This window comes from Elaeis guineensis, chromosome 10 (genome assembly GCF_000442705.2).
Source record: "Elaeis guineensis isolate ETL-2024a chromosome 10, EG11, whole genome shotgun sequence".
Taxonomy (NCBI): domain Eukaryota; kingdom Viridiplantae; phylum Streptophyta; class Magnoliopsida; order Arecales; family Arecaceae; genus Elaeis; species Elaeis guineensis.
The window spans coordinates 4,935,957-4,961,443 of NC_026002.2; the positions used below are offsets into that span (position 1 = coordinate 4,935,957).

Sequence of the window (25,487 nt, forward strand, 5' to 3'; positions counted from 1 at the left end):
TAATCCATCAATATTAATTTAATTAGAGGTGATTCTAAATTATCATGGAGGTAATTTGATATTGCATATAGGATCCGTTCTTTCGTGAAAAAAAATTTATTCAAAAAATATTATTTTTTTAAAAAAATATTTTATGGATAATATTTAGATAAAAAAATAATTTATTTATATTCTTTTATGCATTGAAAAATAGCTCGAAAAAAAAATTATTCAAAAAATATTATTTTTTTAAAAAAATATTTCATGAATAATATTTAGATAAAAAAATAATTTATTTATATTCTTTTATGCATTGAAAAATAGCTCGAAAATGTGTTAGCAATGTTCTTTTGTATTACTATTTTTCTGGATAAGTTGCATTGATTTATCCATATATAATATATTATATTATTATATTATAATATATTACATTATATTAATATATGTTATTATAGATAATAATATATTATATTATTATAGTATTATATTATTATAATATATTATATAAATATTATATTATATTATTGTTATAAAATTAAGGATATAATAAGAATGAATTAAAAAGATTATTTTTTTACTTGATGAGAAAATAATTTAGCCACCTTCTAGATGGATAATTTTTTTTTCATTTCATAAATAAATATTATCCATAAAAAATAATTTATTTATCTTAAAAAAATATAAAAATATACATAAATTAGTTAATAAAAATTTTTCATAAAATTTACCAACAAAAGAACGGACTCACGGAGGCTGCTAAAGATTCCTAGAAAAAATCATCAGTGAATCTTCTAGTTATTTGCCTTTCATTAGCTTCCACAAAAAAATATGTACTCCTACCCATATACCACATTAAAATGTAAAGCAGCTAGCATAACTGCATCTTAACTTGTTCATCAAGTGGAAATCTATGGACCAGATTCCTTATCTTCTGAAACGTTACGAGGATTGATGTCATAACAAATTATTCAGATCAGTGACAACTTGAAGCAATGATAAAAATTTCTGGCGGGCTGACATCACACAAAGATGCAACATTTCTGCAAAATATGGAGGACAATTCGCACCAGTTAAAAGTCAACGCAACTCGATCAATAATTTGAATGAAAACTGACATATAAAATAGAAACAAATAAGAACAACGCCAATTCACAATACAAAACAAGCTCAATATACAATATTTTTCTTACATACAAAAACCGAAATCCCATGGACCAACCAAAACAATAACTCTCACCATCCACTCTTATCTTCGCTTTCCAACCCAATTTCATTTGGCATCTAAATCATCAGGTTCATTTGCTTGAGATTTCTTCAGCTTTGCTACGAGAACCCACATGTTGGCCAGTTCATTTTCTAGGAAGGCTTCCCTCTGTTTGGATTCTTCTACTTTCTTCTGAAGCTCTGCTTCTCTCTGCTCCTTTTCCAGAAGCACAGCTTCAAGTGTCTGCTCTCTTTCATAGCTAGCATTCACTTCTCTCCTGGGTGTTGGTTCATGCCGCTTGAGGTGGTTGTCTCTTTTGGCATTCTTTGGTCCATTGCTCACTCTCCGCTGAGCAGAACTTCTCACTGAAGCTAATTCAGCAGCCAGCCTCTCATTATGGTTCATGAGTTTGGTGACTTCTTCTGACAGTGCCTTCAACTCCACACCTGCAGCCGAAGCCAACCCTTTGGCATATGCACTCTCGTCTGCCAGCTTCTGGTTTCGGGTTTCTAGTTGCGCTTTAGCTTCAGTAAGTTCAGCTACTTTCTGCTTAAGTTCCTCAATCTCGGAAGCCTAAGGGAGTCAATAAAGAATTTTAGCGGACGGTATTGACAGGATGTATTATAAAGAAAGATGCCTCAAAAAGAGAGAGAATATTATCTAAAGAATTACAGTGAATATTACAACCACATGCACTCCAGAAAGTCAACCTGCTTTTGTCAATCATTTATCCATGATATTTTAAACAAATTGTCCATTTATCGAGCCCTTTTATTGGTGGATTCACATAAATATTCAATGCTCTAGAGCTACATACATTATCCCCAACTTGCAGTGCATGAAGTTTTCACATTTATAGGACAATGCTAAGTTGTTTTTTTTTTCTCCGCAAAATACTTGACAAGTGATCTTGAACGGTAAGCTTTAACTACATCTCTGAGGATTTAGCTTCATAAACTCCACGATTACCCATTAAAGTTTGACAATTTTATTACTAGTTCTCAACTTAATGTCAATATTCTAAATTTGTTTCCAAGTCTCAATAAGCAAGACATGGACAAGAGGCATTTGCCAGTAAAATTAGTAGTTCAATTGGTGGGTTGTGAGATCTATCTCATATGTCAGCTTGACTCGTGGAACTGGGAAGCAACCCTGCAATGTTTCCAACTTTGAAATAAATCAAGCACTTTCCAGCCTCCACAAAAGGAGAAGGCTAAGCAGAGAGGATAAAAGTCAAGACTCCATGCTGGAATTGCATTCATATCACATGTAAAAATTATGATCTAAATAGGCAAACTTACATAAATTGCATGCTACAATTGTGGAATGCAAACCAGAATAGAGTTGCTGCTTATGGCCCTGATGTAGGAAGTGAAAAAAAATATGAACACAGATAAATGACGAATAGGATGTCACCTCTTCTAAGTGGATGATTATAAGAGTCACAAAAGAAGGGATGCAAATATTATGTCATTATTAGAGCTAAATTTTACTTGTGTGAACGCAAAAATTTTTGTAAGGTAAACAAACAAATGGCACTTCTTTTGACCTTCTTGCATGGAACAAAAAATATAAGCATAGACCATGTCCATAGACAATATGCATATCAGATACCGACACATATTGCATATGGATAGGATATATGCCAGGAAGCTATTTTAAGTTTTTTTTTTTTTTTGTTGGAATGGATTTTTCTCCCATATGCTAGAAAATACTTCTCATATACCTCCAAGCATCAGGGATGCTGCTTCTATTTTTCCTTTTTTTCTCTTTTTTTGTGGTTTTTGTGTGCATGTGTGTTTCGGGGTTTGGGGGGGTGTGATGCGTAGCTACTTTTAGAGATTAGGATGCTGATGTTATCATGGAAGCATGGGTTGAATTATTAGTTCTATATGGGTGTTTTTTTTCCACATATATTAAAAAAAAAAGTTATTCATTGCCATACCCCAACTTTTTCATATCCGATCCTTTTATGAATTGCTATATTGGCACATCAATATTCATGTGTCAAGTCCATGATTTCTAGGTATAGAGGAATCATATAGACATAGAACTGACCATATGTGCTTGCTGCAGCAACTCTGTAGTAACATCTCTCAATGGTGCATTTTCTTTGCTTGCAGGGAACTCCGTCTCAAAATTAGTTCCCCCAGAGCAATGTTGTGATTCACAACTTGTTGAAGAGGCAATCGGTTGTTTCAGTGAAGCAATTGTTTCCCGCAATTCTTCACATTCACATATCTAACAAGGAGAATCAATTCAAGTGTTACAACTGGGTGATTTGTATCCAATGGTCATACAACCAAGAGAAGATAAATATAACCTATTATTAAATTTCACCTTTTGTTGCAGCTGATCCTGTATCACTCTGTTATCTGCAGTTTTCACCTGGAATAGATCACCCAACAGCATCTCCAAACTTAGTTTTCAATACAAGCCAAAATATATCCAATTTGATTAGCTTCTTTACATATTCCAAATTTTCCAGTCAAATGATTCACAAAAGCACAGGTGAGGTTTCGTTCAGAGTAATGACAACTTTAAACTAATCCACTTGCCACAAAGTATTTGGAGATGCATCTATGCAAAGATTTACATGAAAGAGTACAATTTAAAGATAACTTAGTACCTCAAGTTCAAAAGACTTCTCATTGAGTTGTTCTACCAGTTCAGCATAAGACTGCAACAAAAACAAAGGTAAAAAATTGATTATTTATTTATACTTAATCAAAATGAGTAATATATTACATGTTAAAAAATCACCGGTGAGAGACCCAGTTTGTCCATTTTGTTTTGATTAGCAGAAATTGAATCAGCCATCTGCTGTTCTAAAGAAGCTATGTGCTGGTTTTTGGCTTTGATTTCATTGCTAATCTTCCTTATCTCCATCTGCAAGTTCAAAATATATCAGCAAGACCTACATGCTTTACACATATTGACCGAGAAAAAAATATAGGAAATGATACATTACTTGAATCTGCTCGTTCTTTGGATTATTGTTTGCCTCATCTGACAATCGCTTTAAAACACTAGAATGAAGTGCTACTTCTCCAGACAGAATTTTTAGTTGCTCTCTTAGCAAATCAACATGGTCTATAGTTTTAATGCTGGTCTATCATAAGATAACACATGGAAGTTAATTAAGTTTAAAAAATATTCCAAATAACATTCCTGAAACAGAAGCCACACATATAGCACTTGATATTTGACAGTACGTATACTCCAAACAAAAAGGGAAAAAAAAGAACAAGGTATGACATTCTGTCAACTTCATTACTTAAGCAGGCCTAACAATTAACTGCTCAAGAAGAATGAAAATTATTATCCCATCAAACTAGATAAAAATACTGACAACATTAAAGCTTGATCTACATGGGCCAACGTTGTTCCATGGTTCTAAAGCAAATTAAAGCAGATAGGCATGTAGCAGCCCCAAAAGAGGATTAAAGAAAATGTGCTTTTTTCCATTTCTTTTCGGTTTTATGTTGTCTGCCTCATACATCCACATCAAACGTATAAGATTCTTAAATATTGCATTCTAGACATAATTCAATGATGATCAATCTTTTATCTTAAAAGTATGTCTTTCCCCTTCCATGTTTCTTTTCCCTTTTGGCAGCTAGATCAGGGGAGAAGATAGACCTTTTACACCTAAACATTAAATATTTTTAACAAAACATGTTATGAAGTCACATTACAATTTGAGCATAACTTGCTCCAAAATTTTCCCTAGTCTGTGTTACCATTTCCCTTTCTTAAAAAATAAAGAAAAACAATGGCTAAAAATTGATAATCTTGATTAATCCCATTACACTCAGCCTTGTCATTTGGCAAGCTCACACTAAAAACATCATATACTCTTCACGATTAGTGTTTCAAATGTCACATCTTCACTCTTGTAATTTGTGAACAACAGATCAACTTTTTATTTTCCTTGAATATTCTTTATAATTTCACTCAATGCATGTTTCATGTTCTGAATTGCTTTTCCTGAAACTATCAGAAATGTTTCAAATATGAAAAAGAACTTTTAGTCTGGCTGAATCGCTGTCAAAAACCAAAATTATAAACCTCAACATCTATTGGACTAACAGCCAAATATGTTTACTCTAAACCAAAACACAAGAAAGGTACTCAAATTCTACAATAAGTTGAGTAAACTGTAAAATATGGGAATTCTTTTCTCTAAACAATGATTGCTTGCCTACTTAGCAAGTGCATGCACACTTAATTTCAGATTCACATAACTTTTAGGGTGAAATTCTCCACATGCTGCACCAAGTGGGAGCATGTTATTGTTCATAATAAATCCTAAACACAAGGTGTACCAAGCTAAAAAATCTACTAAATATCTCTCAAATAACTGTATAGTCTCAAGAAATACTAATCCACATCTAACTTATTCCATGAGCAATCCATTGTAGACTTATATACTTTAATAGATCCATACCTCTATGGCTGTATCTTCTTTTTAACTTGTTTGGATTTGTATATCTTCCATCATATCCTATGATAGAAGGAACATAAGAACATAGTTTTACCATTTTCATTACTGTCCATGGTTTTCTCCTTTGTTACCTTGTAATCTGCCTAAAAAAATGTTAATAACATAGTTAAAATCATTCTATCTTACTCTTTAATTTTAAAATTTCGAATTTCTTGGAGATGTATAAGCCAAATAATCCTTATTTCAGACAAAGCTTCTAAAGTAAAACTTGATGTGGTAGAATTACATGGAACCATGGTATGCAGGTGGGATATCAATTCAAATGAGATGAGGCCCAAAATTTTAGAAAAATCACATAAAACATGATGCTTAGGTAATATTTCATTGTCAAGCAAGCATATCTATGGAAAATAATTGTGCTAAACTGCTAATGGTGTTCAAACTCCGAATGCAATTAGTGAACAATTTTCACCAAAAAATAAGAATTTATAGCATCAATAAATGCATTCTATAAGAATGGGAAAACTCAGAATGACAGTAAATGGTGATGTTATACCCTCTGATAATCTAAATTTCATAGACTGCATTCAATACTTGAATTTAGTTTCTTTCAGATTTAAATATATGGCATAACCCAATAAGTGAACTTAGTGGTTAAACAAGAAGCCACATGCACATATATATTACATAAACTTCATACCAGAGGTGTGTCCTGCAGAGAAAGATTATCAGCAGGAATATTTTCTGTGATTAAAGAATTTGAATTTCTTGGTTCCACATGAAAGTTTATACTCTCCGCATGAGGAGTTGAAGGTGCAGTGAATGACTTTGTCCCACTTGATTTGTCACCATCAGAACTTGTCAATGTTGTCCCACCACTGTCACGTTTCTGGAGAGAGAATTCTAAATTATACATGAACCAAAAGAGAGAAGCATGTTACAATATAAAAGAAAAAAAAAAAGAGCAGCATTCCAGAGGATTACTAGAATATGAACCTACATTAGACATTCTAACACAAAGTTTGAAGCATGAAGCACCTTTTCAGGTTACATGCTCACATGTACATCAAGTAAACAAGAAGAGGGAAGAACTAAACACAAATCAGCTGTAGAGGAAATCAAACCATTAATATAATGATGAGCCAAATGCTCTGCTGGTCCTTATATGAGAGGGCCCTTTTGCTCTGAAGGAGGATTTTTTATCTTTTGTCCATATCATAGAAACAGTAGAATGCAAGAATCATCCTTTGTTATGATTCCATATAAAGAGACCGTAGTGGTCCTGTTAGAGACAAATGGATATTGCTGATAAATATTTTCAACTATCCGTGAATTCCTTGTTCAAAGCATCATATCCAATGAACAGTTCTTTCTACAAGTATCTTGGGATTTCTCAAAGATAATTAACATTGTGAACTGAATGATAACAAATTTCTAAGTGAATACCTTCAACCATTTTGTGGATAAGGATGAATACTGTGATCTGGTTCCCTTTTTTTTTGGCAGTGGGATCACGTAAACAAAGGGTAATCTCACTATTATCTACTTAAAGTTACTAAATGATAAGGCTTGCAGGCTATTTTGGTGATGACTTGTTGCTCAATAATTGATTGCAAATTACATTTTGCTTCTGCGATGGAATATGAAATGGCATATTAATTCCTTTCAAGAGCATTGCAAATCCTTATGTCGCTTAGTAAGAGTAAATTTCTTTCTTTGAGGCCCATACATCTGATTGTGGCCTCAGTGCTTTTGCATATTGCCGTGTCTATCAAATGTCTAGTCTCCATGAAGGCTCACATGATACAAGAATGTCTTTCCTTTTTTCTAGAACTACATCACTTGCCCCTAATTGTTAACTTCATAAGGCATTGGTCGTGAGGGAAAAAATGTCTCCTCATCAAAGATGTGTGAGATATAAACTTTCACCATCACCGCTCCTCAACAACAAGGTATCATCAGAACTCACTGCCAGCTTCATCTGTCATCTGACTATAAATCTTTTCATGTTATGCAAAAACAAGCATAGAAACCTAGCCTGGGAAATAGCTTTACTTCAATTCTCACCAGCTTGGCCAAGAACCAGCAAGTTGACAATGTTCATTCATATCATATTTTTTTTGACAACAAATACTATATTTGGTATTTCATTAACCTCTAAAAGTCAGGATTAAGATGAAAAGCATTGTACTTTCACAACTTCACCAAAAATTATCAATGTGCATCGATGGTTTTAAATAACACATTATGCACACCCCCATGAAAACCATTGTTGACAATAATAACAGTTATAATGGCCATTGTTTGCCTCAAAAAGTAGCATTTCAAAATTTTTATATTAATAATCACTGTTATAATGGTTATTATAATGGTGTTATAATAGAAAGAAACAAGTAATAACAGGAATCCATTCACTTTTCATTAGATAAAAAATATTATGTTTTTAGACCATACAATCAAATTTAAAGAAAAATTTGATGCGAAAAAATGAAATTTGAAAATTAGTGCTTTACACAGAGAAAGACACAAGTGAAATAACAGCTGTTATTTATGTTATAACCAACCATTATAATGCTAAAAAATGCAATATCATTACCATTATCTTTTTCTCCTGTTATTACATAAAATCAATATCATAATGGTTATAATACTGTTATTTAGAACCTTGTGTGCATCCAGCATGATGTTGATGCCAGTGGGGAATTATTGATTATAAAAGTTCTTTCACTACAGATCACCAAATAGTGGTAAAGAAGCTTTAAGGTAGAATAGTCACAAACATACAAGAAATCCTGTAGAAATCAGTTATCATGCATGTCTCTTATAAGGAGTAAAAACAAGAAATTAAAGAGAAGATCTTACTGGATAATACTGATGTTTGGAAGTAAAGGAAGGGAAGCAATGGGGTGCAGGATTTCTACCACTCGCTTTGCAAATCTACACCAACGGCCTACGTATCCCTAAAGGACCTAAAAATGCAACTAAATACACTTTGACCAGTAAAAATAAGTCCATGAACTAGTGATTTTGGCCCAAACAGCACAAATTAGCAAAAGCAAAGTCCATATGCATAAATTATTGCATAAACATTGAAGGGTCCACATGTATTTAATGGAATTTTGAGAAATGTATAGTGTGAACGGTGTAAAAACATGAGGATATATGTACCTGACCTTATTCATGAGATGCAATCAAATTTGAAGCAGTCAACAAGATAAAAAGAAAGGATGGTCTCATCATGGAAAACTGACCTGCACATCTAGTTCAGGGAGTACCATACCAAATTGAAGGGGAACTGGATCGGTTTGCTGGTTCAGTACTAGAATTGGGCCAAACTAGGCGTGGTTCCACTCGGTACCAACCCACACCGCCCAGTTTTGGATGGTATCATACTACCATGATAAAAAGTGAGAAAAAAGATTCGGAAGCTATCTCAATATAGGGTGCATACCATACCATAATGATCGTAGCATACCCAGACCATACTGTACTGAAAAAGTAAAGTACCAAAATGGTACGAGGCACCGAGATTGCAGACCTTGATATGTCATGCATCTCATATATGCTGTTGAATTAGTAGTGATATGTTTCAGAGTGAATCTATGCAAATATTCACTTTCAGTTGAGTTAAAAGCACAAATAGATGGGACCGGTAGGATCACTAATATATAATAGTGGCATGGTTTTAGCACTTTTTTGTAACTAGGAAGCACTGATTGATTTTCTTGCCTTTTATACAACAAGTTTCAACATTCCAGGACTGTCACCACCAAATTATTGCAGCACAGAGTATCAACTATGAACTGCAGTGATAGTATAACTGTATAACTAGTTGCCATTGGAAGAATTCAAGCAACCACTTGCTAATTGCCTCCTATCAGTTAAAAAAATATTTGCAAACTGGGAGAAAATTTACAAGCTTACGCTCTGTGTATGCAAAAAATTGTATGAGAAGAAAGTATGTACCTAAATGATGAGAACAACATCGACAGTGCTCTGAATGTTACATGGATGATTGATGTTAATTGTAATTGCTGCCATATGAAAAAAAACCTAAAATTGTTCAAACATGAAGATGGGGCTGTTTTTGGTTCATACCATGCAGAGACAACAGAGCCTGCAGCTCTAGCTGTCCTTAATGTTCCTTAGACATGATTAATTCTTTACAATTATAGAGGTAGTCTAACAGCAATTTTTAGAATGTGAAGGTTGATAAAAGAAAAGAATGAACATCAATTTTGCTTGTTAATGCATACACACAATCAAAATTGATGTTCGTTCTCACAATTTTCTCTTTCTATTTTACTATATGCAGCACTAGTTTTTATACAGCTATCATAACCTTGATGCCCATATCTTGCATAGTGCTACGCATTGTGGATGATGTGCAATTACCAAGAGCAACAACTTCAATGGTCATCATGAAAAGTGTTAAGTATTGGCTCCAAATGAAGTACTGCAATGGAACTAATTGCACTAACAAGCAGAGTTTCTGAAAAAAAAACTAATAGGGCTCTATATACTGGTTATAACAATTTACGCATTATGTTGGGTTAACAGGATGTAACAACAAAAACACAGTAGCTGGGTTACATAAGGGATCAACCTTAAGCCCTTATTATTTTATAGTTTATATCCAGTGAACACATATCTGTATCTAGTTGCAGATAATGTGATGATAAAATGATCACACAACCATAAGGTCAAATTCAAACCAGTACCATGACTAAATCTTTGAAGATATACCTCAACATAAACGAAGTATAGATAATACAATATTCTTATCGAGTGTCGACCATTACTAAATGAGGTCACAGACAAATATAATGGTGAAAAAACATCCTGACAAGATAACATCCATTAGTAAGTTCTACTTTAGATTAGAAAAGAACCAGAACAAATTTATAGACAGAACTCTTAATAAATCAGAAAACTCGGTCTGTGATAAAGTGTTAAATGCATGGATTTCCCTGATACCAAGGATCTTTCCAATAGAGATTTATGCATACCCGAAGCTTGAACCAATTTAGGAGCCCATGCTTTCGGTTTTTCTTCTCCTCCTTGGAAGCATCATCCATAGTTTCACCATATCCTTCCAGTGGAACAAAAAATTCACTGTTTTCGGTATCCAAGATCATCTCTCTCCTCCTATATGGGAGATAAGCAAGCTGCACATTCACATGAATACCAACAATCAGAGTAATTTAAAGCGCTGGAAAGAATAACACCCTAACTGCATGGGAACTGAGACGATATATTTATGGGTCTATGACAATATTCATTAGAAGCTGTTAATTAAAATTAGTTATTCAAGAACTTATGTGGATCGATGCTAATCACCATACCTCCTCTTCTCCAAACGAGTGTCTTCGCCTTGGACCAGGACGTTGAGGAAACCTTGGAGATTGGGTGGCTTTTGTAGATACCAAAATTAGTTTTGTTAATCGTTGTATCCTTCCCAGCAAAGCAGCTTTGGCTTCTTCTTCTTGTTCCAGCCTCGATTGTAACTTTACATGACCATCCTCTAGCTTTATACACATCATCATATTTTAATTAAAATCGAAAATTAAAAGAAAAAGGTAAAACAAATTTGTGTTAAAAGGCTGATATTTCTAATAAGTAAAGAAGACATCTAAACATTTACGAAGTATCAATACTGATATTTTTAATTTTTAAAAATACTATAGAGCACTGAGTATGCAAAGTGACTTTTACACTGCAAGTGATGCCTTAATTTCCTTTTTAGTAACGTACTGCAGATAATCAGTCCACACAAGTATTTGATGTGGATAAAACCAATAAGTTCTTTGCTCATCAGATGATCTCATTAGTATATGGTATAGAGTTCTTCCTTTATATTCAAATCATCCATCTAGGTTGCCTATCCATAACTTCACTGGACATATTTCCAGTTGTCAGCCCTCAAGTAATATCATGGGATGGTAATTGCAACTTTCAGAAGCATAGCAAGGGAACAGCATATAGTCAGAGTTTAATGAATGTTCTTGTCAAAGATGATAAAAATTCTTTTACTTCAGTTTTAATGATAAATGTAATGGTGGCACATTATCCTCCTATGTCTAAGATGGCTCAGAAAAAACACCCCAAAATCGAAATCGGAATTAGTTGTCATAAACTCACTCGTTCTCAACCGAGATTTAAGTGCAAGAGATAGTAGAGGAAAAATAATAAATATGCTAATAAAAAACTGATAAAGGACTCTACTGGGGAGTGGGTCTAGATCAATTCTAGACAGCATCAAAAGTGGCAACATTTCTGACACGACAAAAGAAGAAAAAGTTTTGAAACAGAGATATGCCATTAAAAAGTGTGAAGACCAACATAAGGAGGAACAATTGTGGAAGAATCTAGGATGGGTTCAAAAAACTGCATTATTATTAACATCTAGATGTGAAGAAACTTTTGAATGAGTGAGAATTTATTATTGCACCAACTCAACAAAATAAAGGTTAAGTACAAATTTTCCCATATCCATCAAACCAAACTTCAAAGCGATGCTTTAGCTGAGCCTCTTATGAAGATTTTTATGAAGGTTTTCATCAAAAGTTTTTTTTTGTGCTGTTTCTCATGGCTAAACATTTTATATGTTCACTTTCTGATGATGGATCTCAAACATCAAGTTTCATAACATTCTTATATAGCTCTATAATATCAATTTGAATAATATTTAGCATTTTAGAAAAATTATCAAACGCTCAGCAGATTAACTACATCAACATGAACTGTCAATAAATAGAAGAAAAAGATCATTTTCCACAAATTGCAGAATTAGTAGAAAAGGCACACCTTTTGTTTCAAGAGAACAATATCGTCTTCTCCCATATCTTTTAAGGGAGCAACAGTCACAATGCCCCTTTTTAATTGTTCTAGCTCTTCTTTTAAACTACGAATCTCATTTTGATATTTCTTGATCAAAGATTTTTCATCAATAATCTGCAGAACATAGACAAAGTATGTGAGAAAAAATTACAATTAAGAGAAAAAAGAAATCAAGTGAAAAAGACAAAACATGGAATATAATGCACAAAACATAGGACTGATTTGTAGGAGAAGCAACTCTCTCTTAAGAAAGTTGATCCACAGTTGTTACTAAAGTAAGATTATGTACTAATTCTACAAGATAAAGAAGCATACTTTGTTTTGTGATGCTTGAATCTCAATGTGTTTTGCACGATGGGCAAATTTCAATGTGTTGTGGGTCTCTTCTGCATTGCTTGAGGATGGAGTCACTGTGCAGATGAGCTGTATAACAGAAGACAGGTGAAACTACTGAATACTTTAGGACAATAATATTCTTCTGTTTAATAAACAAGACAACTCTAGCATTACAAACCACTCCTTGATTCCTTGTTCATGTTAATTGCTTATGTCATAAGTAAAACTAAGTGTATCTTACAGAAACACGCCCTTGACCACTCAAGGAGGACTGGAGGAGTCGAGTCAATTTAGAATCTCGGTATGGAATATGTGTAGCTTTTCCATCAGTTAACTTTGCAATCACCTGAAAAAAAACTGAAGAAGTTCAATGAGTAAACTTGCAAAATCAAATAAATAAAGCAAAATAATGGATTTAAACAATGTAAATATGACTGACAAAACGTTGATATATCCAAAACATGAAGTAGAAATGGTTTAAAGAGATGTATTTTCCCATTTATATGAGTTATCAAAGTCGAAAAACTTTTTTTTTAGAAAGTATGCCCCCAAACTGAGTAAAATGGGGAAAAAGGATTCATGTAGCCAACCCAACTAGTTTGGGATTGAGGCTGAGTTGAGTTGATTATTAAAGTCAAATACTTTTAATTATAAAATTTGGCCCCTATAATTATATAAAAATCCATGGGCATGACATTTTTCCATTATTATCGGTAATAAATATGAGATTAAAATATAACAATTTTCAATTTAAACAAATTTCTTTACAAAAATCTGAACTTAAAATATGATTACCTTTAGAGCTCTGTGGGTTGCACATACTCAACAATATTAAGAAGATAAAACTTTTGCATGAACTTAAGTAGCTATAGTTTTGATTTATAAGTTTGGATCAAAGCAAGACAGGGAACATCCATCTAATCTTCCCAACATCGGTTCACTCTAGCCATAGATACATGTAATATTCAAAAACAAAAAAAGATCTAACAATGCTCTGCAAAATGGTTTTTAGCAAAAAAAGGACAAATTAGCATTTCATTTAGAAAAGAAAGAAAAAAACAAAAGACAGAAATCAAATTTATCTCCTTCAAGAGATGTTCCTCAAATTAATTTTTCTTCAAGAACAGGAATCATACCCATATTAAGGGAAAAGTGGTCTTAGAATGGGATCTGAATAAGATCATATAACAGTCCCGTGACTTCTGTCCAAACAACACTTTGGGTGTTCCAGCTTAAATATAAACAAGTAATGCTACCTCAAAGTCCCAAACACATCAAGAAGGCCTGATACAAGCCATGAAGTGAATTTCAGTTTCATAGTGTACCTAACCATCCCAATAGTCCAATATTGCATTTGCATCATAAAATTCATGGCATGATACATATGGTATGGCAAACTATGAGTGGCACTATGACAACCTGAACCTTGGGTTGGATCCAAATTGTGGAACTTCTATATAGAACAACTTATCACAATTACATTAACTAAGCCCAACAATGGGGAAGACCAAGGAGTAATTCTGGTCCTAGAAAGGATGGATTTTGTAAATAAAATGCATTGACAAATGATTTGGACAGATTATGACCCTGCTTAATTTTACTATAGCAAGAAATCAGTTTATAGCCTTTTCTTCTCATTTCCTTTTTTTTTCCTTTTTTCCTTTTTGTTCTTTGTTTGTGCGTAGGAAAACATGTGGATGTCATTACAGATATAGATTAAAGTGCTGCCTCTACAATGTCAAATGGATATTAGAAAGGGAGAAACAGGAAACAAATGCCCAAGAATGGAATTAGTCAAGAAGCTTAAAAACATGATCCATCAAAACAACAAATTAGAGGCTTAGAAAGGCATATCTGATATCCCACACCTTACTTAACTTCCCAAATTTTGCCTTCGACATAAAAGTTATATGAGACTAACTTTCACATCATATGGTAAAACAGAAGCTCTCTCCTAAAGAGCTTTTATTCTCTATATCTCATCAGACCATTTACCAATGAACACATTTATGAAAATTAAAAGTGTGAGAAAATGCAAATAATGTTACATATACAGAAGGAAAACATGAATAAGCGCATCAGTTTTCCCACTACAATGTACAGGCTCACTACATACGCCATCCTCCATTTGGGAATATATGAGTGAACAAATTCGAAGTCATCAAACAAATTTCTAATTCGAACAAGGAGATGCATGACAAAATTATGAATCCCACTATGTCTTCCATACCTGAGTGAGATTTTTTGCAATGTTCTCTCTCATGTCAGTTAATAATCTTAAGTAACGCATGAAAAGATACACATCCACAAAATTGATGAAAGCATGAATATGGACCCTCTAGATAAATAGATGTTTCTTAGATCATTCAAAAATTTTCTTTATAGTTTGTATCAAAGATGGGCAGTGAGAAGCTGTCACCAGCAATTACTTAGATTGAGCATACTGGGTGTGCATTCAAGGTTCTATACTACTATCAAGCTCATGGCATCATCAATATTTGAAGGAACAAACAAGGCATACACATATAAGCACAAAAATGATGATATAATTAAAAATTGCAGAAGCTAAACTAGTTTACTGGAGAAACATATTTGACAATTTAAATAAATGTGAACATTTTTGTTTAAGGCCTTACGGTTCCAAGAGTTAATAGGCTTTTGTTGATATAGGATCCCTCTTTTCGACGTACTCCAGTAGTTTCAGCCCTTGAGCTCTCTGAACCTGCCAGATCGATGAGGTTCTGCATATGAGTAAAAGAAATTTATAAGGAATCAACAGATAGTACCATTCTATGAGAGCATACATCAAACATATTCAACATCACTATACACTTTAAATAGAATAAAGATAAACTATTTCCCCCTCACTACATATATAGACTTTAAAGAAGCACCACATATATAGACTTACAAGTTGTGAAAGATGAACTGCTTCCCCTTCACTACATTCACCACAGGGGCTACTCTCTATTGTCTGTCGCAAAGCAGGACAGCAAAACATAAATGCCAATCTGGAATTCAAAAACTAGTATGATGACAGCAAGTGTATGTGAATCATAATTTAAATTTCTATATATGACATGAAAAGCTTGGAGTCCAGCATGCAAAGCTGAACGTTGAAGCCTTCTCCAAGCCTTGATACACTGTATAAACAGCGCCGCTCTTAAATACAGCACACGAATTGCACATCCCGCATACTGGTCTAGGATAATGATTGCAAGTTTTTGCAAATGACAGGAACCCAGGTTTAAAATGGAGTTAACTAAAAAGATAGTATTTGATGCACAATGGTTATTAAAAGATATTACAAGCCCTGATTTTTAGATAAGCTGATAAGGTGGCAAAAATTTGAATTATATACCTCACCCATTATAGAAGTGTTGGATCCCGTTGGGGAGCAATTAAACCCCGGGGGGACTCTCTCAACTGGCTACTAAGAGGGGTGTCTTGGAATATCCAATAAAGTTACTGTTTCATTATGTTGTGAAGATTACTACTGGAATTTCACTAAGTAGTGTTTTAAAAGGTGGATGTCATACAAAGGAGGTCAATGGACCACATAACACATATGCAATATGCAAGCTGCATATTACAGATTCCTATGCAGTAACTATTTTCAACTAGTTAAAAAATTAAAAAAAAAAAAAAAAAAACTTTAGACATCAATTGTTGCAGCAATATATTTTTGATAAATAACAGCAATATCAATATTAATAGCAAATAACAACTAATATCAATGCTTACTACTTAGTACTTAATAGCAATAATTATAATGTAATTAACATATTAACGTTATTAATACCCTGATTAGGCCCACTTTAAACTCACATCAAACCTAATTATTAGCTTGAACCTGCTTCATTTGTGCAGGCCCAAATAAGAGCAGGCAGCATATGACCCAGAACACTAAATGGGCCATATTGTGGCCACACAATGCTAAGTAGATTGCCTTTCTGGTCCATATGCAATATAACCACATATAGGCAATGTGGTGCAGTCAAGGGACAGCATCTACATGCACAAGCACATATGCAGCTGTATGCACCACATCTTAAAACACTGGAACACAGACTAAAGCTTCGTATTCTTATTTGATACTCTTGTACTAATTCTTCCCTTCTTTGGATTGCATCTTCCTTGACTTGTCATGATGTGCATCTTGACTTGTCAATGCATGGTATCTTTGTGGTTAGGGAGTAGATATATTGCTTCTTGCGTTGAGTCTTTAGTTACCTCTTAGGGTTCATTTTTCTGTGGGTAAAAAATTTACTTGGGAATCTATATTTTCCTAGGTAAATATTTTCTATGCAACATTTAGATGGGAAAATAATTTACCCATGTTCTTTTACGTATGGGAAAGTGGCTTCGAAACCTATTACCCATGTTTTTTTGCATTACTACTTCCTGAGTTAGTTGCTAAAATTTATTCATACTTCCCATAATACCTTTTATGCTTTTAGATTTGGAGAGAGTGGATGATTGAGTTATTGGATATTGAATGACGGAGGCATTGGAAATGAGGACAGGGTATTTTACGAATAAAATTAAATATCTACTTTAGTGGCCGATGGAAAAATGATTTAGCCACCCTCTCGGTGGGTAAAATTTTTTTCCAATTTCATGGGTAAATGCGACCCATGAAAAGTAACTTACCCATCTTGAAAAGTATGAGAACATGGATAAGTTGATCAATGAAAAAGTTGACCAACTTTTTCATAATATTTACCTACAAAAAAATGGGCCCTTAATAGAATTTTGGGGCAGAGACCATATTGATTGCTAACACCCTTCTGAACCTAATTATTGTCTCTAAAACCCTACCACAAGTTCATAGTTTCAAGATAAAGATTGTATGCACATATTTTTTTAGGACAGCAGGAGCATATGTTGTCTAGATCCAGGTATATCACATGGAAGGCCTCCAGGAGCCTAACTTGATAAAACCTAAGCAAAATGCCAGCAGCACTTTAAAATTTGCCTAAACAGAAAGAAACAGGTATGTTTCAGTATTTCAGTTGACCGTTCAGAGTGTCTATAAATATATCTAAAGCTTCAGAAAACCAAATAAATCTCAGTGGAATCAATAAGTTAGGAGAATATATGAAATGGGACAGAAGAGATACAAAGCTACAGAACCAAATTAGTTCAGGTAAAATTAGGTTAGGCAGAATTCTTCAATAACGAAAGAGAATATATAAAATGGGACAGAAGAGTTACAAAGCTACAGAACCGTATTAGATCAGCCAAAATTAGGTTAGGCACAAATTCTTCAATAAGGAAATGCAACAACAACAAGACATAACTATGTTTCTAAATTCCAATATAAATTCCAGTAAACTGCAGGCTATTACCAGTGTGAATATTGTATGACTTCTGCTGCTTAGTAAATTGAAGTTATTAGATCCCACATGTCGATGTTCTGTCTCCAAGTCAAAATTATCATCATTAGCAAGATAAAGAAGGCATTAGTATACTGCATGAAGAAAGACAATACAAATGCATCTTTCCAATGCAAACAACTTATTGACCAAGGTTCAAAGTCTCGGTACCAGACCATGTACAAACAGAAGACTAATGCGGTACATTACCAGTACCATAGCAGTACGCCAAAAAAATTTAAAGACAGTCAAAGGTTCCTATCAAGGAACTGCACAATTAGGTCAGTACCATACCACAATGAAAATAAACTAGGACGATTTGTTGTCTCGAAATGGGTTTGTACTTGAACCGGTGCAAACCAGTCCCTACTAGGCCAAACCGCCAGAAATCGCTTTGTTCCGTGCAGATTTGGCCCAATGAGGGCCCGGTACTAGTTCAAGACATACCAATTGAGGAAGAAAGGGCCCGACGCACTTTTCTCCTCCCTTAGTTTCAAGGTAAGAGAAGAGAAAGAGAGGGAGCAGAAGGGTTAGCAAGAGTTCCGATCCAGCTATTTCCCCCTTCATATTTCCTTTTTAAATCCATAGATGGAAAGAAATAGAAAAAAAAAAAAAAAGAGAATCATGCCAAAACGTTGGCATAATTTCATGATATATCATAAATCTTAGTCAGATTTATGCAATAGTCTAACATTTGATTTTTGATACTATTCCATTTTTAACTAAAGAATATTTTTTAGACAAAATTAATAGAAACATAAATGAGACGTTAGATTCCAAAATTAGCATGAATATTAAGTAATATGAACCTATATTGGCTCTTGCAGAAATGGCATGAGTTGATACCTTGGTATACATAGGGTATCAAAGTGCACCAGTGGCCTGTGCCACCAATAGCATAGCAAAGGCATGAACGACGCAAACTAGCATCTAAAACCATGGTCAAGACAAATTAATATTAAATGCTCCATCATTTATGTTTTTCATTTGATATAGGGTTTGGCCAACTTGATGGAACAATAAGTTCTAGCTAGATCACCCTGGTAAATCAGTCCAAAGTCCAAACAAATGTTCCAATAGCAAAGATGATTCAATTTTCTAGATTCAGTCACTTTTATTTATTCCAAAAGATCTCAAAGGGGGAAGTACCTCAACTGTGTAATGGTGGTCACAATCAATTTTAGCTCAATAAAGGCACTGTGTAAAGACTGCAGCCAATGTATAACTCCAACACCAAACATTAACACAACCACTCAGCCAAGCATTGCAGCTAAACAAGACATTGCAACAAAAAGAGCAATGATACTCGGGTGAGGTTTTGGGAAGGCCCTCCTGTTTGTATAATTTTAAACCTACTGTAAAGCATGTCGTAAAAATTCCAATATTATATAAATAAGACCCACTGGTTAATTCCAACAAGTAGATAAAAGTCAAAAATTCTTCAGTAATTGCTTGACATCTATTAAACATCAAAGGGCACTATCATCAATATGAAATAATCTATTTGCGAGAACAAAAAGTTTCCTTCAACCCACTCAATTCGAATCTCTCCAAAAAAATAATTAACAATAGAAATTTCAGAAAGTAAGACCCTCAGCATTTTACTTTCATTGACTTCAAGATCCACAAAAATTGTGGTACATATCATGGGTGGAAGTAGAGTCTATGCTCTTTGCTTCCACTCCCTCTACAAAGCTTCTAATGGGTAGAAAGTAAAGTTTATGCTCTTTGCTTTCACAGCCTCTATTCCCCTTATACAAAATCATAGCATATACACTCTATTTATGGTAGTGAGGTCCTCTTTATCCGAGTTGGATTCTTCTCCTACTAGATGAAAAAGAAGGTACAAATTCTTTAGTATTTCATAGAGGTCTACTCTCTTCATTTGAGTCAAGCTCCCCTTATGGTTAGATGAGAATGAAAACTTCTTTTTATATTAATGAAGTCCAGTCGAATTAGATTCCTATCCAGATTAAAAGAGGATATCATTTACAAAAATAATAAAAATATTTTAAAAAATTCTAAATGTCAGCAAAAGCCCAACCTTGGCTTCTACATCAACCTCATCTTTAATCACATCGTCAAATTCTTCTCGAATTAGGAGTATGGCTTCCTGATGTTTCAGAACTCAATTGAATCCTACATCTTGTGGATCTTGCTCTCGAAACTTGTTCATACCAGCCTAAAGTGGCCAAATTGGTCCATGAAAGGTCAATAGCCCACCTGTATCATAACTCCTCTATTTGGAGAATTTAGCTCCTGTCAAATTAAAATTGGAGACCGAAAAATGCTTGCTTCCTATCCCACTGTTGAATCTTTTAGATTTCTGATTTGAATTCAAAATCTGCTATAAAGTATCCATCTCTTTCAGCATCACTAGACCAAGCTTCTTTCATCCCCAAATGTTGGAGATAATTTTGTTACTGGAGTTGTAGGTTTTGAAGCTAAAGGCATTAGTTGAAACATGATTTCAATGAGGTAGGCAACCCCCAATTGAGTGAGTGTCCTTTCACATCATCACATGTTAAGTAAAAGCAGCAGCAATTCTCATCTTGGTCCTTCGATGTACTTCAAACATTAAAAGTTTTTCTCCCATATGCTTGCAATGCTCGCATGTTTGGATTATAAACTAGAACTCCATGAAGTAGGGATCCTTGGCTCTAATACCAAGTTGAACCAATAGGGAGAAAGAAGGATTTCCATCATCCCACTAACCTGAATCTATCCACCAAAAACAATAGACATTTTACAAAGCAAGACCCTAAAACTTTTACTTTCATTAATTTTTCATGATCCACAAATTCTAGTACATATCAGAGGTGGAAAATAGACTGTATGTCCTTTGCTTTCACTCATGTTGGGTGAAAAGTGGAGTCCATGTCGTTAGCTTTCACTTGCTCTATTCCCCTTCTACAAAATCACAACATATGCCATCAATTTATACTGGTGAGGTCCTCTTTATTTGAGTCTGATTCCTCTCCTAGCAAAAAGAAGAAAAGGTATGAATTCTATACTATTCCATAGAGTTTCACTTTTTTTTTATTTGAGTCAGATTCCTCTTCTAGTTAGAAGAGGACAAAAACTTCCCTCTTTTTATACTAGTGAAGTCCAACCCAAATCGGATTGGACTCCTCTCCTAATTAAAAGAAGATATCAATTATAAAAAATAATAAAAATATTTTAAAAATTCTAAATATGGGTAGATCTTGACTTATACATCAACATCATCTTCAGTCACATCGTCTTCTCGAATTAGAAGTTATGGCTTCCCAAAGTTTTGGTATTTGATTAAATCCTAAATGTTGTGATCTTGCCCCCAAAGTTTGTTTGAACTTAAAGTTACCAGATTAGTCCGCAATGTGTCAGATGATCTCTGGATCATGAGAAGAACTTTCAAGTAACACATGGGAGATGAATAATAGCAATCAGCCTTTATGACATAAAAAAAAAAAAAGAAACTCCCGATATTTCTTGAGGCCTTTTAAAATCATGTCAAATATCTCAAATCAATGATAGTGCATACTCATGACTCTACCAATATTGAACTCAAGAAGAAAGAGGTAGACCTGCAACAAATCATTACCTAGGGCAGCATCCCAAATATATACATATAGAATATACTAATAATGTCCACATGCATGATTGAATATTTAAGCACCAACGGACAGCCACATACATATGAGAGGTTAGCTTTTAATAACAATAAACAACAGGTTGACTAAGAAAGATGGCAACATTAATAAATTCACCTTCCCCAGCTGCAATAAGGGACAATGCATGTGCAGGAGATAATACAACTTCTTCCTTAATACCCTCAACGAATGTTCCCTGAAAACATAAAATGAAGTTCAGTAACTGCTAAAATAGTGGTACTCACACAAGATGCAGACAGTGATAATCTGCCAAAAACAAATCGACAAGATGTAATATTTATATATATATTTTATATATGTGTGCATACGTATAAAACACACACACACACACACATATGAGCAATTATCATATGATCAATAACCCACACCTTTACAACTGGATATCATTTCAGCTAGTAAGAAATGAAAGGATTAAACCAACTTGGGATCCATGAATGGCTCAGAGCTTAGTGGCAGATATAAGGCAGCATCCTACATCTCAAAGATGGGAAGGAAGAAAAAATCGAGCATCCTAGGAACACAAATATACTCACCCAGCCTGATTATTTGTTATTAGATCCTATGATCCTTGATTTAGGCATGGCCTAAGTGAGAGAGAGCATTTTGGGGAAGTGGATATTTTAAGAATTAGTGGAAGGAGTATTTTAAGAAGGGTAATACAAAACTAACTTGTGAAAGTTTTTACACACGAATATTAAAGCTTTGTATAGTAGGAACATGTTACCTTTTAAGTTGTCTCTAGCCTTTTTTCCCCTCTGATGGAGATCTATAGATGGATGAGATGCAGTAAAAATTTAATATCAAAAAAAACTTTTTGAATCCTCAAAGTCCCCATCTGCACACCCTGATTCAATCACCATGAAGAAAAAATTCTAAAGCCTAAAGGCAGATCACAATGGTGGAAGGAGCACAAATACTTAAAAGATCACTTCAGCCACTTGTCAGAGCATGAGAATACACATAAGGTTCCTTTAGCTTGTTGTTGTCGACTATGGATGGAAAATCAGCATGCATCAAAGCTCCAAGCTTCACTCAAATCGCCATATTCTTCTCAGATTTTAAAAAGTGCAGCAGTCCAAGATTTTTGAAGAGTTGATGGATCAATCTTAGTATTTAATTGATAATTTCTGTTTATTTCAGTTTGGAAGTGGTTAGGAGGTCTAGTTTTACATTTTTCTAGTTTCCCTTAGTTAACGGCCATAAATAGTTTAGTTGGGATCTTAGTGCTCAACTCACTGTAGCATGTATTGTTGAAGTTACAGTAACCATGGCCAGTGAGTATTTGCTTTCTTTATTATTTTGTAGAGTCCTAACTGGACTCAAATAGGTATGTAATGTTGTGGCTTGTTGGTAACCAGTTAAAAAGGGTTACTGCCGGCTCTATGGGTGGCTTTTGTTATTGTTTTGAGAAGAAAGAAACCTGAAGCCGGGTACAGATGTTTCCCCCTCATCTCTCGTCTTTTACTTCTCCTGTCTCTATTGATGTCTGTTCTTCAGCTATTTATTACTGGTATTATCTGTAACTGATGGAATTATTGTATTGTGGCCATCGATTCCTATCAGAGTCTTAGAACTTTGCTTGCCATTTAAAATCACTGCATAATTCTGCAATCTTTCCCTGCTCTGAACTCTTGAAGCCATAAATCCTTCTCCCATTAACATTTTAGCCTTAATTATATTTTTCTACTAACATATCACAACCATTACGACCCTTAAACAACTCATCCTGCTTTGCTTTTTCTTTGAATTGCAAAAAAACAACCAGAACTGTCCTCATATCAGGGTCTGGACGGCAAAGCAAATGGATTGCTTTAAACCCTTATCTCAACTACTGTAAGGGCCCACTTACATATTGTGGGGCAGCCAAGGTGGTCCTGCATCACACACTATCCAGCCTCAAATGGTCATTTTGATTTTTGAAGAAGTTTAACACTCATTGATAACTTTGAGCATTACATGTAATCCAACAAAACCTCTTTTTTTTTTCTACACTAGACTACTGTGATGTGTAATGTTTCAAGAAACCAATTATAAACTCAAAGCAAAGAAAAAGGCTGGAGGAGACAGATGGTTATAGAAAATGAGCAATCAATTAATCCCCTCTTGCAAACAAAAGTAAGAATAAGCGCTCAAACTGAAATCCATGCCCCACTCGGTATAAAAACATCCAACCCACAAAAAGTCTCAAGAGTTCACAATTATAAATCACTACGAAATCCATTAACCAAAAAAAGGTGAAGTCCAAAGAACAGAGAGGCTTTCTTTCTCCAACCCACTCTTCTGTCCTTTATTTGAGTGTAAGACCCCAGGCAGAAAATGACCAGCACCTATCGGGGAATGTCAGGCCCTGGCTGGAACCACATTTTCTTCAGCATAGACTCAAAATTGGGTACATTGCGAGCAACACTTTGGCTGGCATTTAGGAGCATTTGGGAGAAGAAGAGAGGAAGGCTACCTGTAAAATGAATAGAGTACAAGAGGGTGTTTGGAAGCATACAGGAGAAAAAAGGAAGAGAGGCAAGAGAGTTTGGGAGAACAAAATAAGGGCAGGCAACTGTTTTGACTCACACAGGTGACAAGGGGAGGCAGGAACAAGCTCTGTTTTCCAAATCCTGCTCCTTCTAGTGAATGTTTTTAAGATCAGCAAGAGTGCCTTAGCTGGTGATTTATAAACAACTTCATATATGATCATTTAAAATGAGTCCTCCATAGGATTTTTATCTGTGGAACTTGGGAAAATGGGAGGATGGGTTGGTAGATCCTAAAAGCAAAACAAGGATTGGGCTAACTGGGATAGAATCCATTTGCTATTTCTATTTTTTGCATGTCTTTCTTTCTTTATTCTTTTTTTTGAGGGGGGAGAGGGGACTATCTTCTTTCTTCAAACTTCCTTTCTGTCTTAAAATATAAGTCATTACTGTATAGAAAAAAAGATTTTAGTTTTATATTTAAATTTTATTTTGTGTGGAAAAACTGAAGAAATTCAAACTCACAATGTTAACACTCGCATAAATATAAGAATAACACAGTTTTAATATAATGACCAGATAAATTAAGCTTCCAGTTCCAAAAGAACGTAAAAAACAAAAGATAAGTTGGCAATAGCAGTGAAAGAGAAATGGAACAGTAGTAACTTTTAAAGAACAGGGAAATCTATCACCTGAAGATCCTCCCTGATTCTTAGATTCTGTCCTGCTGGGTTCAGTAAATCATTAACAACCTGAGACCAAGAAGGTTCAATAAGCACAATATCATCCTCTATATGTATAAAAGAGTCCAGTAATTAGCATCACTATGAAAATGGTCATCTCAGTGCAACCAGTATCCTTAGCAAAAGAAACAGATACGCAATAAACTATCAGAGTTTAGTAGAATAAATCTTTGGAGACTTAGATTCTTGCAAGATCACAAATAAAAAAGTACCAAACAGATAACAAGATGAACAATGGATAACATAATGAGAATCAACTACTATATGAAACAAAAAAATAAAAATATATGCATCTGTTAAATTTACATATAATGAATAGCTGTATTGAGTGGCATGTTTAAAATAATTCTGCATGTGTTTATGTGTCTTGACAGATACAAACACACAAGTTTTGAGTTTTATCTGAGTGTAGTAGCTGTAACGATATAATTATTATTAT

At 34.2% G+C, this 25,487-nt stretch overlaps 1 protein-coding gene across 1 annotated transcript in view; it reads right to left on the reverse strand.

Annotated features, from left to right (window-relative positions):
* Positions 1-1,049: 1,049 nt before the first annotated feature.
* The window catches only part of LOC140850960 (kinesin-like protein KIN-7D, chloroplastic), a 32,842-nt gene continuing 8,404 nt past the window's right edge, over positions 1,050-25,487 (reverse strand). The window contains exons 7-23 of the mRNA XM_073244272.1: positions 24,998-25,057; positions 21,934-22,012; positions 18,158-18,225; positions 15,718-15,780; positions 15,443-15,547; positions 13,048-13,152; positions 12,786-12,893; positions 12,438-12,584; positions 10,976-11,158; positions 10,640-10,798; positions 6,331-6,519; positions 4,155-4,295; positions 3,947-4,072; positions 3,813-3,863; positions 3,524-3,571; positions 3,242-3,424; positions 1,050-1,756 (exon numbers count right to left, since the gene is read on the reverse strand). Of these exons, the coding sequence (XP_073100373.1) occupies positions 1,250-1,756; positions 3,242-3,424; positions 3,524-3,571; positions 3,813-3,863; positions 3,947-4,072; positions 4,155-4,295; positions 6,331-6,519; positions 10,640-10,798; positions 10,976-11,158; positions 12,438-12,584; positions 12,786-12,893; positions 13,048-13,152; positions 15,443-15,547; positions 15,718-15,780; positions 18,158-18,225; positions 21,934-22,012; positions 24,998-25,057 (2,322 nt within the window). The 3' untranslated portion in view covers positions 1,050-1,249. The remainder of the gene's footprint in view (positions 1,757-3,241; positions 3,425-3,523; positions 3,572-3,812; positions 3,864-3,946; positions 4,073-4,154; positions 4,296-6,330; positions 6,520-10,639; positions 10,799-10,975; positions 11,159-12,437; positions 12,585-12,785; positions 12,894-13,047; positions 13,153-15,442; positions 15,548-15,717; positions 15,781-18,157; positions 18,226-21,933; positions 22,013-24,997; positions 25,058-25,487) is intronic.